Source organism: Urtica dioica, chromosome 10 (genome assembly GCF_054948205.1).
Source record: "Urtica dioica subsp. dioica isolate 48M chromosome 10, U.dioica_male_clone48M_v1_H2, whole genome shotgun sequence".
Lineage (NCBI taxonomy): Eukaryota > Viridiplantae > Streptophyta > Magnoliopsida > Rosales > Urticaceae > Urtica > Urtica dioica.
In genome coordinates this window covers 398,438-414,298 of record NC_142765.1, presented here as the reverse complement: position 1 = coordinate 414,298, position 15,861 = coordinate 398,438, and the positions used below count along the sequence as shown (strand labels likewise).

The following is a 15,861-nucleotide window of genomic DNA, read 5'->3' as shown; positions in this document are numbered from 1 at the left end:
ATCCCTAAATCAAAAAATCCCGCGCGACAAAATTTTTGAAATCGAAGAGAAGAAGATGGACGAAGAAGATCAACACGAGATTCGCGATGAACGCGAGATACACGATCAAGAGCCTGACAGCCAAGCAGATTTCGAACTCGTGGAAGAGGAATACCGCGGCGAAGCTGAGCAAGAAGAGGCGGTTGATCCACAAAACACGACCCAGAATCAGACATGGTGGGCAGGTGTGAACGAGGTCTGCAACGAAGTCAATGGAGAAAATGAAGAGTCTGATGGGGTTGAGTCTGATAGCGAACTCGAGAGCATCCACAGTGACGATGACGAACAAAGGCCAAGGAAAAGAGAGTATAACCCGCGCTCAAACCGTGAATCTTTCAAGTTCAGGTTAGGGATGCTTTTCCCTAGTATTGTAGAGCTGAGAAAGGTTTTGAAAGAAGAATTTATCAACTCGGATAGGGACTTCAAGTACGAAAGCAATGATCAAACTAGGATACGAGTCCGATGTAAAGGGAAAGCTTGCAAATGGATGTTGTATGCTAGGGTCTTGAACACAGATTATAAAACGGTCAGAATCAACACTCTGATAGATAAGCACGAGTGTGGCATTGTGTTTGACAATAGACTCGTCACCAGTAGTTGGCTAGCTCATCGTTTCATTGATCAGTTTAGGTTTAACCCTCACTTGGACTTTCAAAGCTTCAAGGAAATGAGCTGTGCAGCAAAGTTCACCAATATCACAAAGAACATGTTCTACAGGGCAAAGAAAAAGGCAAGGGAAGCCTTAGAGGGATCTGTTGAAGATCAGTACAAGATACTTGACGATTACTGCAAGGAATTGATGAAGACTAATCCAGGCACAACTGCTCTACTTAAAACAATGATGGTGAATGGTAATAGAGTGTTTGAGAGGGTCTATGTTTGTCTAACTGCTTGCAAGGAGGGCTTCAATAGAGGTTGTAGACCTTTGCTTGGGTTTGATGGTTGTTTTCTTAAGGGGTACTGCAAAGGGATGTTATTGGCTGCTATTGGAATTGATCCGGCCAATTCTCAATTCCCGGTGGCTTATGCAGTGGTTGAGAAGGAAAACACAGAGACTTGGAGATGGTTCATGTCACTTCTTAGTGAAGATCTAGAAATAGAAAATCCTAGCACTTTCACAGTGATAAGTGATCGACAAAAAGGATTGGAGAGAGCTGTGTCAGATGTGTTCTCGGGGGCTGAAGTGAGGTTTTGTGTTAGACATCTACACTCAAATTTCAAGAAGGAGCACAGTGGAATGCTGCTGAAGCAAATGTTATGGGCGGCTGCTAAAGCAACTACAGAGGCTGATTTCAAAAAGAAGATGGGTGAGCTCAAGGAAGAGGATGCGGAGGCGTATGAGTGGCTTTCACAAAAGGATCCAAAGGAGTGGAGCAAATCACATTTCAGAACCAATGTGAAATGTGATATGCTTCTCAACAACCTTTGTGAGAGTTTTAACTCTGCTATACTAGGTGCAAGAGACCGGCCAATTATTACTTTGCTAGAGACAATCAGATTTTGGCTGATGAAGAGATTTGCTACAAAGAGGCTTGATGCTCAGAGATGGATTCATCCAGTTGGCAAGCGCATTGTGAAGATTTTGGAGTCCAACAAGCAGTTGACAAAGTATTGTCAAGCAACTTTGGCTGGTAATGCAAGGTATCAGGTGACTTTTCGTGGTACTGAAACTTATGTGGTTAATCTGCGTGGAAGGACTTGCAGTTGTAGGAGTTTTCAATTAACAGGACTCCCTTGTCATCATGCATTGGCAAGCATTTGGTCTTCTGGCTTGGAGGTAATTGACTTTGTTGATAGCTGGTACACGCATGCGGCTTATACTGCTGCATACAGTGGAGTCATACAACCAATGACAAGTCCAGATCAATGGCCAGTCACTGGACTGAACCCCATTCTACCACCACCTGATATCCCCCTGCCAGGAAGACCCAAGAAAAAGAGAAACAAAAGCAATGATGAAGCAGCTCCTGGTTTTGGCCCCTATCCAGCTCATGCCACGAAGCAATCACGAAAGGGTCAAGTCAACCACTGCAGCAAGTGTGGCCAAGCAGGCCATCATAGAAACAAATGCACTAATCCTGTTACTGAGGAGGTATGAAATTGATTATGAGTTTTTATTGAAATTTTGTGTGTATGTGAAAATTTATTTATTAAGGAGGTATGAATCTGTTTGACAGGTGATAGCAAAGAAAAAGAGGGGAAGACCTGCCAAATCCAACCCAGCACCAGAGACAGTGAAAAGAAGGGAAAGAAGGCAAAGAAAGCAAAAGAAATCTACTAATCATGCAACTTCATCTCAGATTGATTCTCAGACAGTGTTGTTTAGGTCAATGTAAAGTCAATATTTTGTAGTCTATGATAGTGAAAAGAAATGGCTTTGTTATCAGCCAAACATTTTGTTATCAGCCTATGTATGGCTTTGTTTTTTTTTTTGTGACAACGTAATAGACTAATGTATGGCTTTGTTTTGAGACAATGTTATCAGCCTATGTTATCATCAATTTCAGTCCCAATTTCAGTTCCAATTTCAGTCCCAATTTTAGTGTCAATTCAATCCAATTTCAGTCCCAATTTTAGTGCCAACTTCAGTCCAATTTCAGTCCCAATTTCAAACAAAAAAATGTCATTGCATTGCATTGAAATGAGTCTTCATTACATCATTACAATCTGGTCTATTATCTGACTTAAAACCCTTAAAACAATCCAATCTGGTCTATTATCAGACTAACCAAACTTAACCAAACATAACCAAACATAACCAAACTAACCAAACATAACCAACATTGATAGCATTCCCGGTTCAGAGCATGTAAACAACTACAACAACGACAATGACAACGAACAGAGCCATCTTCAGCTTGAAAATCTGAGTTCGAAGACCCGCATTCTCGGATTCTAACACGTTCTTCCTCCTCAGCAAACCGGGAATGATCTGCTTCGATCTATAGCACATTTCTGGGTCTATCCATTTGAAATAACTGTTGTCAATGGTGCCCACAAGAAGAGTAGTAGTGTCTATTTATGTACATTTGATGTCATATAGTCTTACGAAGACTCTTGCTTGTAATTGTCTATTCATTCATTAATAAAGTTGAAACGTTCATTCATTCTTTCTTTGTTTGAAGCTTTATGATAAAACCTTAGTCTTTTAGTCCATAAACAAACTAAACAACTTACGAAGAGACAAATGTAGATTTGCATGAACAAACTCTTCGTAGTTTGCTTAAAACGATATATTCGCAATCTTAGGGTCAAAGGACTATTGACCTCAGTACGATTGTTAGAAGAATCTATGATGTCTGGTTATGAGGCATTGAGAGTTGGGGACTCTATAGTTCTTCTAGGTACCTTCCGAAGGTATTGAATTGACCAGTGCACTTCTAGAGACAATATAAGAACAAACCATTTAACCTCTTATGTCTCGAAGTCACTATGTATGAATTGCATCATGCTTACCTTAATCCTGAAATGAGACATGCCATTTCACACCTTAGTATTCTCATTTGAGAAAGTCAAAGTTCGGACTCACTATGTGATTCCGAACAAGGCCTATTAGTGAAGTACTAAGTTGTGAGTATGTCATGAGTAACTTTGTGAAGTTCTCATAGATATGGAATTCATGTACAAGATTGCTGAAATGCAATGTATGTCACCTCATGCTTTGTTCCTTGGAGTGTGAATAAATGAACTGGCCAGTGTCCAAATTGAGTCCTGACTCTTTTGGATGAAACAATGTGACTTGTTAGCTCCTCGTCAATACATTGTTTCTAACTTATTCACAAGCGACAAAGGAGTTGAGGAAATAACAGTTAGAAGGGTAAAATGGTAATTTAGTAAATCCCGACTAGCTGATGACATTCATGAAGGGTAGCATAGATAATATTCAGTGGATCCGCTCATTATAATTAGGTGAATTCTTGAGTAGAAAATAAATTCATTTGAACCGAGAGATTTTCTGTGTCAGCTCTTTAGTGGAGTCAGTTGGCATTAAGCTAAACTTGGAAAAGGTTTGTGAACTTTTGAGTCCAAGTGTTTAGCTCAAGCTTTGTTCATTTGGGTCCATGAGGTCACTGTCTCGAATCACATCGATAGGAATAGTTAAACTGGAAGCTAAGTCAAAACAAGAACGAAAATAGTTAAAAGGGTATTTTTGTCTTTTGAGACAAAGGATGAAATGAATGTCAATAAATTTTTTGACAAGTTCATTTGATGACTTAATGTCACTCGGCCATGACTTGATCATTGGGCCTCGTGAATTAATTTCGTTTCATAAGAATTTTATTGAAAATTCTTAATGGGCTTTTCTCATGTTGTCATGAACAAATGAAGAAGCTTCTAGAAGCTCCTTCTAGATGAGAATAGGCGCCCATAATACCCAAGGAAAGAGAAAATATTTTGTGCATAAATGTATCAAGATACTTGTCAAAAGAAAAAGAGGAAACAAATTTCCTATGCTTGCCATAAGGAAATTCGGCCAAACAAGCCAAGAGAAAGTAAAAGGCATGGAATAAAAGAGGAAACTAATCCCTTGTGGATGTGCATGAGGTGGGCGCCTATGTTGATAGGAATGGGTAATAAAAGATTGCTCATAAAGGCTTGGAAAATAAGAGGAAACTACTTCTTTCCAAGGCCAACCATTCTCCTATAAATAGGACCCTCATTCCTCTCATTCCATTCATTCAACATAAGTTAGAGATTGAGAGACTCTCACTCTAGACATTGTTGGCCGAACTCCTCTCTCTCTCTCTCTCTTTCTAGTTTATTTTTTATTTTTCTTGTTTTGGCACCTAGGTCCTCACTCGACCTAGTGTTTAGCTCTGCGACTTCAAGACTTGTTCTTAAGTCGTAGTGTTTAAAAGTGCCCACTCACTAATTCCTTTATTTCGAGTGATTTAGTGATAGAAACTTTCGTGGTTGCTCGAGGTGCCGAGGAAAGGAAGAGAGACGTGCTGCGAGGGGAGACGAGCGTTGCAAACTTTCCAAAAGCTTCTTCAAAGTTCAAGCTTCAAGAAAGGTTAGTAAACTCTTAGCTCATATTGGTTTTTAATTACATGTACTTGCTTCTTTGTCTAGGTTAGTAAAAACTGTTTTTAATTGAAAATAAATTTTTTAAATTTCCGCCGCTTCCCGAAGCGTTTAATCTTTTTCTTAAACCCTAGATCAATTCCAACAATAACCGCACCCACCATCTTCCTGAGAAAACAAACACAAAGATGAAGCAGCTCGGCGAAAACAAAGACGCGAAAACAAATGAGCTTACCTTTTTTTTTATGCAGCCGTGGAACCTCCTTCCAGGATTTGAAATTGTCCACGACGCGCACTCGCGAACATGAATGCCACAGTAGCAAAGCTCCATGACTGCTGCAAGATCGGGACTTCAAGGTACGCAGACGAGAGAAAAGAAGAAGCAATTTTGTACTCGAATTCAAAAAATAGAATAAATAAGTTGGTGGACTTATAAATGAATTCAAAATAAATAAGTTGGTACTCGAATTTGTGTTAGATTGAGACACGTGGATTTCCGTCCAACTGTATCGTTAAAATGAGTAACGTCGGTACTAGAAATGCAGTTTAGTGATTATTCCCGTAAAAAAAAAAAGTTTGAGTACCAAACTGAGTCCAGCGAAAGAGTTTGATGATTTATGCCGCCAATTCCTCGTGCTTAAAAAATACGGCTTACCAGTGAAATTAGATTTTTATACAATGGGTAAGAAAATTAAGAAAATATATCGCTTGAAACAATTATTTTTTTTCCGGTTTGACATTTTTTTTATAAGGCGATGCGAAAATTTAGCTATTTAAAATTTTGGGTTTTACAAAATAGTCCAATTTTACAAAGTTGAGGTAAAATAGCCCAAAATTCCGATAATCAGAAAAATACTCACAGACTCCAAATACTAAGCCGCGACCTCAAACACTGATTCGAGCAAAAAAAAAAATCTTTGAAAGCTCCCAATCTCCGCCGTTCGAACTCGCCGTCGCCATCGCCGTTCTCATCTTAATCTACATTGTTCTCCGTCTCCATCACCGTAGTCATCGTCGTCGTTCTCTTCGTCATCTCGGAACGTTTCGGCGTTTCTCTGGACTCCTCTGTGGTCCATCTCGAGGAGAGCCGATTCGACCTCACGGTCGATACGTAACGGCTCTTTGGCAATGCAGAGCTTGTAGACGCAGTCGAGCATGGTGTTGAACGCCGGTGTACGTATCTCAGACTCGCCGCGACGCATCTCTCCGGCGAGCCTCTTGGCCTCGTCCAACTGTCCGGAGACGCACCAGCTTCGGGGATGAGGATGACGCATATTTGCTCGTCGGGGAAGATGAGATAAGGCTCTTCACCATCTTCTCGGGAAAGCCTCTTGACGACGATCTTCAGAGAGTCTCTGTTCCTCTCAAGGCCGTAGTCACGCTCAATGTTGTCATCGATCATCATCATCACCACTTTTAACGTCGTCTTCTTCTTCTTCTTCTTCTTCCGTTTTCGGTTTTTAGAGTTTTTATCATTGAACAGTGGATTAAATTTTTTGAATGCATGATTAAATATTTTTACACTCATTTTCTTCTTCTTCTTTTGTTATCGAACAGTGGATTAAATTTTTTGAAAGCAAGAATAAAAATTTTGACATTTTTTTTTACTTCTGGTTTATGGATGAGAGGATAAAATATTTTTTGACATCTTCTTCTTCTTCTGGTTTATCGAATAGTAGATTAATGCAGAAAATGCAATGGTTTAAAATTTTGGAAAGTAAGATTAATTATTTTAAAAATAATAAAGAGTATATTAGTACTTTTACATTATAAGTGGCTAAAATGTATTAACTTATCAAACTTTGGTTATTTTGCTAAACACTAAGTTTGAAATTGTTAGTTCACACAAACAATATTATTTTATATCAATTGATAAGGATATTTTGGCCAAATTATTCATATTTATCCAATTTTTGTAACTAATTTTGACGAAAATATAATTTTAGACTTATAAGTCCCACTGTTTCCCCCTTACGTTTTACGGTGTCACTTTCTTTCTTCAGTTAAATGTATATTATATTAAAAAAATCGTTATTTGTCACATTTTTTTAGAAAATCATCACTCTTACAATAATTTTTTTATTTGAATATTAAAAAAAAAATACCAAATTAACCTTGCTCAACATTACCATGAAATAATCATCTAATTGTACCGAGTCATTTTAAATTTAAATTTAAATATTTATTTTATTTTATTATTATCAACCAATTATATTTTGTACAAACTTTGGTAAGAAGTTCTAACGCAAAGGTCACCGTCGAGGTGTGCGCGCTTGGAGGTCGATATTAAATAAGTTTTTTGTTTGATTATTAACCAAATTTTGTAAGAAAGCGAATAGATATTTTCATACAATAAAGAGTTCATATTATGCTCGTAATTTTAGATGCACAATTCTGCTATTTGTTGTGACTTTCTGTTCAAATCGATCGTACATAATCGCAGTTTTTCAAAATGTAACATGAAAAAAAACAGCTTGAAAACTAAACTTATTAGATTAACAATTGTTTTCATAAGTTTAAATGAACGTTTTTAATTCCTTTCCAAATGTAAATTTTAAATATCCATCTTTAAACTAAAAAAAATATAGATAAAAGTACATGACAGTTTGATAGTTTGGCAAAACAAAAATGCGAGACTAAAGAAAAAATAGCATCAATCTCATCCACAAAAAAAGGTTATCAAATTAGCCATATTGCTGATTTCAGCTATGCTTGTCTCCATCTAGCAACCCATTTAAGAATAAAATAAAAAATAAAAAAATAAATTCTTTTTTTTGTCACATATGACTTGGCGTGGACCTAATATGTGTTGCTAAGAGAATCTATATCTCCAACTTCATTGGACTAAAAAAGCTAGTATCTTTAGCTCTTTTTTAAAAAATCTAGTACCTTTGATGATTGTTTAATAATCAATCGGTGAAGATAGAATAATCCACCACATGGCTATAGCAAGAAGTCTGTGCTCAACAACACCTTCACATTCACATTCTCATTCACTCCCAACAACTCTCAACCATCCCAACAAGTTTGGCCTCAATTTGGTCTCCAATGAGGCCTTGTTGCTCGCTTCTGCCGCCGAGGCCCTCGCTCTGGCTCGCGCCGCGGCCCAATCGGCCCGCGAGGCAGTTATCATCGCCGACGCCAACAATACCGACTCTTTTACGAAAAGGAGAAACAAAAGAAAGACACGATTCAAAGAGGTCGATGATAAAGATGATGATGAGGTTGTGAGGCTCTCAAACAAGATTGGGTATTTGAGCCCAAGAGAAGAGGCAGATTGTTGTCACATACTCAAGGTAAATCCATAAATGTATTATATTTTTGTCTCCTTATATGTAAAACCGAACGTGGGTGGTTCGGCGAAAAATTTGTCCATCTATGACCGTTAAGCGAAATACACGGAATAATATATTCATTCATTTCTCGTTGGAACGGGTTTCTAAAATTATGGATTCATAATCCGTTCCATTTTAATATATTTTTTTTTGTAATTAGATAAAATTTGATCTTTACAGATCCAACGGCCCATAAATATAATTTATTTGACATAAATAAATTTAAAAAAAAAAATTTATTGGTCTTATTTGTTTATTACTAAATTTTTAGATCATAAAAAGTAATTTGTTCATCTTTTCTAGGGCAACTTCTTACTCAAATTGATCGGAATGTTGTATTCCGTCCATTTGATAATGTATGTTTGTAACTCAAGATTGATTAATTATTTATATATATATATATATATATATATAATATTTATTTATGGTTTGGTTGGATAGGAAGGAGCTAGAATAGAAGAAGTAAGAGTGAGGATAAGAAATGGTGAAGAGGATGAGCCAAGCTCAAGGGAGTTGGGTAAGGCAATGGGAATGAGTAAGAGAAGAGTTGACAAGCTGCTGTGTAGAAGAAGAGAGTCTCACGACATAATCACGAGGAATTATCGGAGGCTCGTTGCTTCAGTCGCTGCCGGATATCAAGGAAGAGGATTAAGCTTTCAAGACCTTGTTCAGGTCACAATCAATTTTCAAATAAATTATAATAGTTTTAGAGTTGTGACTTTGTGACATAATTTTTCAATTGTGACAGGAAGGTAGTATTGGACTTGTTAGAGCAGCACAAAAATTTGTACCACAAAAAGGGTATAAGCTATCAACCTATGCCTATTGGTGGATTAGACAAGCCATCGTTAGAGCCATCGAGAAGAAGTCGCGAATAGTTAGATTACCGGTGAGTAAAATGTGTCTTTTTTCCGGCTAAGATATTTATTTTCTTCTAATGAATTATAAAAAGAAGTTAACAATTTTTAACCTTTTTATTAGGGATGACAATTTCGTATATTGTTTTAAGCTATTTAAGCTAATAAATAAAAAAATGAACAATTTGTTGTGTTAAATTTATAATTTAATAATTTTTCCTTATTTAGGCTCAATTGATTCTAAAAAAATTAATAGGATTTTATTATTTTGATTTTTAGGCTATTTTAAGTTGAGATTAGCCGAAATCACTTGCCTAAAAAAAGGCATAGGTAAATAAGTTGGTGACTAGTGAATGTGTATTGGTTAGTTGGCCCTGTGCAGGGAAACATTTGTGGAGTTGTCGCAAAAGTCGCCGAAGCCAACAACGTCTTAAATCGAAAATTGCGTCGTTTTCCAACTCGCGACGAAATCGCCGAATCCCTTAATTTAAACGTGGCAACGGTCATGCTCGTTTCCGAGCGAAATAGGCCTCCGATATCATTGGACGCCGCGGTATCAACCCGGGGCTCTATGACATTGCAGGTAAATTTTTTTTTTTAAACTAACATTTTCACACAAGTCAAATTTTTATTTTTTTTTTACCGAACTTGTTTGTAGGAGATCGTGACGGGGAACGAAGAGACGCGGCCCGAGAAAGTGGTAAAGAGAAGGCTCTTAAGGCGCGATATCGAGGAGTTTTTAACAAATGTTGTGAGCGAGAGAGAGGGTCTGATTTTGAGGCTTCGGTTCGGGCTCGTTGACGGAGAAGGGCCGTTGACTTGCGAGGAGATCGCGAGACGGTTGAGGCTTTCGAGAGAGCGGGTTCGGCAGATTTACAACATCGCCATGTCAAAATTACGGTTGAGGACAAGTGTTGTGAACAGCCTCAGATTCTACATTGATCCTTGAGAATGAAAAATATATAACACCAGAATTGGTTGGGAATAAATGTTGTAAATTTAAATTAAAGCGTAAACAAACAAACATTCATATTTTAATGTCACGAACAGAAGATAAATAAATGTGAAGATATTCAAGGTGCGTTTTCAGTCCCACATCGGTCTAGTTATTCACTTGGTCCCTCGGACTAGCTGAACGGGGCTTACAATCTTGTGACACCTTTTTTTATATTTTTATTTTTATATATGATGACTTGCATATTGATTTGTCACGTCTCAAATGCTTATTTTTCAACAAACAATAAATACTTAATTATTTTCGTACATCAAATACTGAAGTTGACATTCATTTATGAGCTGTGTTCTCTTTAAAAGCCACAGCAGTACGGCCGAGAAATAGGTTCGTATGATATAATAGTGGAGAAAATATATTTAGTTGTTATTGCGACTTCTTAAAGTCGGCGACATGAAGCGTCTGTAGTCCAACGGTTAGGATAATTGCCTTCCAAGCAATAGACCCGGGTTCGACTCCCGGCAGACGCACATTCTCGCTTTTCTAACATATTTTTAAATTTTGCGTTGCCTTTTTTTCTATACATGGTGTCACCTATCAATCAAAGCAAGCAATGTGTTCTTACCAATTAAAAATAATAATAATTATAGCAAAAGAACAAAAAATATATTGACATTGGTGTTGTTGACATTGCTTAAAATATAAGGCATGAAGCGTCTGTAGTCCAACGGTTAGGATAATTGCCTTCCAAGTAGGAATGGCATTATTACCCGATACCCGTTAACCCGCCCGTTACCCGGTCTAAACGGGTCGGGTAATACCCGTTCAAAACGGGTTAACGGGTTAACGGGTAATACCCGTTAATGTTTAAACGGGTACGGGTGCGGGTACGGGTATAGCTCTACCCGACCCGCTAACCCGTTAGTCCGCCCGTTACACATATTTTTAATTTTTTTATATTAAAAATATGTACTTTTCTATTTTTTATATTGTTTATTTTGTAACCATGAATTTTAATTTGCTCTAATGTTCTCACTTTAAATTATGTTGACTATAAATTGTAGTGTAATATTTATATTTACATTTATTTAGTGATTATTTTTTTTTTTTTTATGTGTCGGGTTAACGGGTAACGGGTATTGTAATTTCACACCCGCTACCCGGCGGGTATTACCCGTTACCCGACCCGTTTGAGAAAACGGGTTAACGGGTACGGGTTAACGGGTATTTTTTCTAACGGGTACGGGTACGGGTATAGGTGCACCCGGTCATACCCGTACCCGTTGCCATTCCTACTTCCAAGCAATAGACCCGGGTTTGACTCCCGGCAGACGCAGATTCTTCCTCTTATTAAAACATCTTTTGAAAATTTGCTTTCTCTTTTGTTCTATTACAAGCAATATAGACAAACATGGTACAAACTACAAAGTACTAACCAAGCAATTTGTTCAAGCAAAATAATATAGAGAAATATATGTTGCTATATTTTACTAACTACAGTATCTTTTGAAATTTTGATTTTCCTTTTTCTATTACAAATTACAATCAATGTGTACACCAAGTAAATTGTTCAAGCAAAATAAACATATGAAAGGTATGTAGCTAATTTTGACTAATGACCCTTATATTTTGAAGTTTTGCTTTGCCTTTTGTTCTATTACAAGCAATATGTACAAACATGGTATTATTAACCAAGAAAAGCTCTGTTGCTATTTTTTTGCTTATTACAATCAATATGTACAGTACAACTACAAACAAGGTATTGGCCAGGCACTATGTTTGAGAAAAGTTATATATAGATTCAAAAGGTATGTGTGGCTATGCGTTTTTCTTTTACTAATCATCACATTACAAAGTTTCCTAGTCCGAGTCTGACTTGTGAAGATTGTGAAGAATGTATAGAGAAGCAGAAGATAGGAATATACAGACAGAGTAACAAAGAAGGTCCATTCCAGTGGTTATGATCACCATTTTGCTCCTCTCAAACATCTTCACCAAAAGAATCATCACTATCACATGTCCCACTTTCGTTTTCAGCTCGTCCAGCGAGCTTATCTTCATCCATTTTGGCCTCTCCTGAAACCACCACATTCGTTAGCGAACTCGAATTTCGAATTCAATCTTTTTTTTTCTTTTTTTTTTCGGGGTACCTTCAGGGCAAACATTCCGAACAAAGACGAGCCCTTTAAGGCTCTATCGGAGCCCGGAGGCAAATTGGGAGGCACGTTGCTGATGAACAGTCCGTATAAACCCATTCCGAAGATCAACATTACCGTCCCGGCGAGATAAACATCTGTGACAAAATAGGCATTTTCGGAAGAACGTAAAGATTGAAGCTTTTTACTTTTTATTTATTACAAATTTCGCATTTTATTCACCGATCGCTTCGACTAATCGCAGAACCATCACGCCGGTGTGAATCCCTTTGACGCAGCTCGACCAGTAGATTTTGTATGCGTCGATAATGTATATACAGCCCTGAAAATCACATGCGAAAATTGCATTCGTGGAGCCAATGAAAAAAAGGAAAATAAATATTTCATATATATATATCTCTGAAGACGAATTCGTGTTTGGAGAGGAATTAATTACGTTGAGGAAGCAGAGGAGCGAGCCGGCCAAAGAGCCTCCGACAGCTAGTAGCGCCAAGAATCGGAAGTCGAAAATTGCCTGCCTCATATTTGTATAATTAAAACATCCAAAATAATCAAAGAACAGTTCAAAACTCTTTGTACTTGGGGGTTTTTTTTTTTCTCTAACTCCAAAAAAATCGAAAATTTTGTGCTATCTTTTGAATAGCAAAGTTTACTGATTCGGTTTAGATCTTCAGATGCAAATTTCTACACTAAAATGATTGAAGCCATTAAAGAATTGTAAAACACTCATTTTCAATTCTAGTCCGTACAAACAGAAAATAGATGCGAGTATTTATCTACAAACAACTACAGTTTGCTATTGTGTTTTCAAACGAAAAGCCCTAATTCATTCGATTACCCTTTCGATGGTGGACTCGGTGGATCGAACGAGCCGAAGCACCAGATTGTTGGCGAAGGTGTAATTGGAGTTCGCGGTGTGTTGTTTCTGTGGCCTCGAAGAAGAATTAATGGCTTCCGTAGAAATTGGGGATTTCGATTCAGGTGGACTATTACTGCTCAGAGTAGCGTTGATGGAGAATCGCTTCGAGGCAGGCCTAGCTCGGATTGGTACGGAAGTGATGGAGATCGGTGAGGACAAGAGCGAAGTGAAAACCGCCATTGAAGAGACTCTCTGAGCTTTTTTTCTAATCACGGTGCGTTTTCAGTCCCACATCGGCTAGATATCGTAGCATGAGAATGTTTATAAATTGAATTTGGATAATCAGTATAGCAAAGCCACAAGATTGAAGTGAGCGGGTCGTGATTCTCTAGGGAATCGGGTCTAGGAAAGTCCCCGGGCCCAATAGTGCAGAGATGCATGCCCTGAAATGGGTTTCTGATGGGCCGAGTGGTGGTGAAGCCCAATTAAAGCTTCCGACCCGAGGATAAACTTTGGCCGATTTACAGTTATTCACTTGGTCCCTTGGACTAACTGAACGGGGCTTACAATCTTGTGGCACCTTTTTTATTTTTATATATATGATGACTTGCATAAAATTAATATTAAATTATATATGTGGGTTATTAATAAAATCACGATATAAGAGGAGCATCAAAGTTTATAATTATTGCAAATGGGCTCCAAACATAAAAAATCAAAATATAGAAAAAGACTATATTTTTTTAAACGTTTGATATGTTGATATAATATTAACTCCAACTTGCTAATACCATTCAAAAAGAGAAATATAATAATTAACCATTTTTTACAAACTTTTTTTTTTTTAATAAATAGCCAAAGTTTGCTGAATACTAACTAATTAGCCCACAACCATATACTCTTTCATATTAACCCTTTCATTGTATCCGTATAATGTATAATGTATAATGTATTCATCTATGTCCTCTCCAGCTAGCACATCACTAATTTTAGCTTCTTCTTCTTTTTTTTTTCCTTAACAATATCACTAAATTTATATTACATATTTACATTATATATATATATATATATATATATATATATGTTTATAAACGTACGTAGTAAGTAAGCTAAAAATCAATATTAAAATTCATTTTTTATGCTGTAATAGTATATAATTAATTATATATTTGAAATACATACTGAATGAAGTTTTAGCTATCAGTTCATCAATTCATCCAATTTTCTATAACTATTTACGGAGTACCAAAAATAAGAATTAAGGAAAGTGATTTTGTTAATATTATTATTCAAGATAAAAAGTGCAACTGCGTAACATGTTCACGATCATGGATTGATTATTAAAATGTCTTAAATTTAAGCTGAAAACAAAGTTTTTGCTATGATTCTATTAATCTCGACGCAGAAATGAAGACGGCGACGAACCTCTCGTGCAAGGGCCTTCTTAACATTTAATCGTTATTATTCAACTTCTTCTTTTTCATACAAAATACTTCATATTTGTTTCTTGTGACCTAAGGTACATAGATATATAAACAAGACAAAGACAAAGCACAAACGTTCATCCTAGTTCAACGAATTGTCTACGTCTAGTCTTCACAAAATCTCTCAAACACACTAGATTAATTATTCGTGGTAAAAAAGTTCAGTAAAATAGATGTAGGTGGGGGCCAGCGGGGGTACTGGCCCCCACTCAAAATATCGGGAAAAAAAATTAATATACGATTTTTAAAATAATTAATTAATAATAAAGTGTTTTTGTTTTAATTATATATAAACATTTCTCAATTCAGTAACGGAAACAGTTTAGGTGTGATGGTTCTGCATTGCGGGAGGACTGCTCCTGATCTCGGGATCCATTACCAATTAGCCCTTTCTCTTTTTCATAATCAATGCTCTATCTATCTGATGTTTGTTTTTTTGCTTATTTATTTTTCTTTGTTACGTATTCAGTATTTTCATTTTTCATTCTTTTTTTTTTTTTTTTTTTTTTTCATAATCAGTACTTTAGGTCTCATGTTTGTTTTTTCTTATGTGTTTTGTCTAATGATAACGGCAATACTCATATTTTTCCACAAATTCTAAACTTAAATACCCTTTGATTTAATTTTATAATTTAATTAAAAAGTAGTAGATTGTTCTATATAAATTTATGTTGTGAATTTAAGCATGATTCTTAATACTCATAATTTTACAATTTTGCTATAGTTTAATACTCAAATATGATTTAGTATTTTTTTTTTCTCATTTTATGAAGCCAAAAATCAATACTACATTGCCATTTTACAATAATATGAAATATTTTGAAGTTTATAGTTTTAATCTATTTTGAGATTAAATGTAAAAGGAGTTATTAGTTTGAATGTTAAAAAGTTAATAATTAATTTGTATAAAAACTATTATATATCTAATAAATTTTAATATGATTAATTATAATTTATGTTGGATATTAAAATGATATTTTAACATAAAGTCTTATTTAAAAATTCTATTTTTCTTTCTTAGCTTTTAAAATTTTTAATCATATTTGTGCCCCCACTAAATCAAATTTCTGGATCCGTCAGAACGAAATTTCTGGACCCAATCATATATCAATTAAGAGATCTTGTCAGAACGAAAGAAAGAGAAAATATTATAT

At 36.1% G+C, this 15,861-nt stretch overlaps 3 protein-coding genes and 2 non-coding genes across 5 annotated transcripts; 4 read left to right on the top strand and 1 right to left on the bottom strand.

The window, feature by feature from the left end:
* Window positions 1–55: 55 nt before the first annotated feature.
* Window positions 56–2,375, top strand: LOC149382801 (uncharacterized). The gene is made up of 2 exons (XM_089628827.1): window positions 56–2,131; window positions 2,217–2,375. Exons 1-2 carry the CDS (start codon window positions 56–58, stop codon window positions 2,373–2,375), a joined length of 2,235 nt encoding a protein of 744 aa, XP_089484953.1.
* A 5,620-nt stretch (window positions 2,376–7,995) lies between these two features.
* On the top strand, window positions 7,996–10,367 carry SIG4 (sigma factor 4). Its single transcript, XM_089629150.1, has 5 exons — window positions 7,996–8,360; window positions 8,841–9,071; window positions 9,148–9,288; window positions 9,639–9,839; window positions 9,915–10,367. Exons 1-5 carry the CDS (start codon window positions 8,004–8,006, stop codon window positions 10,203–10,205), a joined length of 1,221 nt encoding a protein of 406 aa, XP_089485276.1. The 5' UTR covers window positions 7,996–8,003; the 3' UTR covers window positions 10,206–10,367.
* Window positions 10,368–10,666: 299 nt separating this feature from the next.
* On the top strand, window positions 10,667–10,738 carry TRNAG-UCC (transfer RNA glycine (anticodon UCC)). The gene has a single exon. It is a non-coding gene; the product is annotated as a tRNA-Gly (tRNA).
* A 1,149-nt stretch (window positions 10,739–11,887) lies between these two features.
* Window positions 11,888–13,536, bottom strand: LOC149382798 (uncharacterized). The gene is made up of 5 exons (XM_089628456.1): window positions 13,203–13,536; window positions 12,801–12,878; window positions 12,587–12,686; window positions 12,359–12,501; window positions 11,888–12,284 (listed from the first exon to the last, which is right to left on the bottom strand). The coding sequence occupies exons 1-5, from the start codon at window positions 13,461–13,463 to the stop codon at window positions 12,069–12,071; spliced, it is 798 nt and encodes a 265-aa protein (XP_089484582.1). The 5' UTR covers window positions 13,464–13,536; the 3' UTR covers window positions 11,888–12,068.
* A 40-nt stretch (window positions 13,537–13,576) lies between these two features.
* LOC149382797 (RNase MRP) lies at window positions 13,577–13,802 on the top strand. Its single transcript, XR_016301948.1, has one exon.
* The last annotated feature ends 2,059 nt before the right edge of the window (window positions 13,803–15,861 follow it).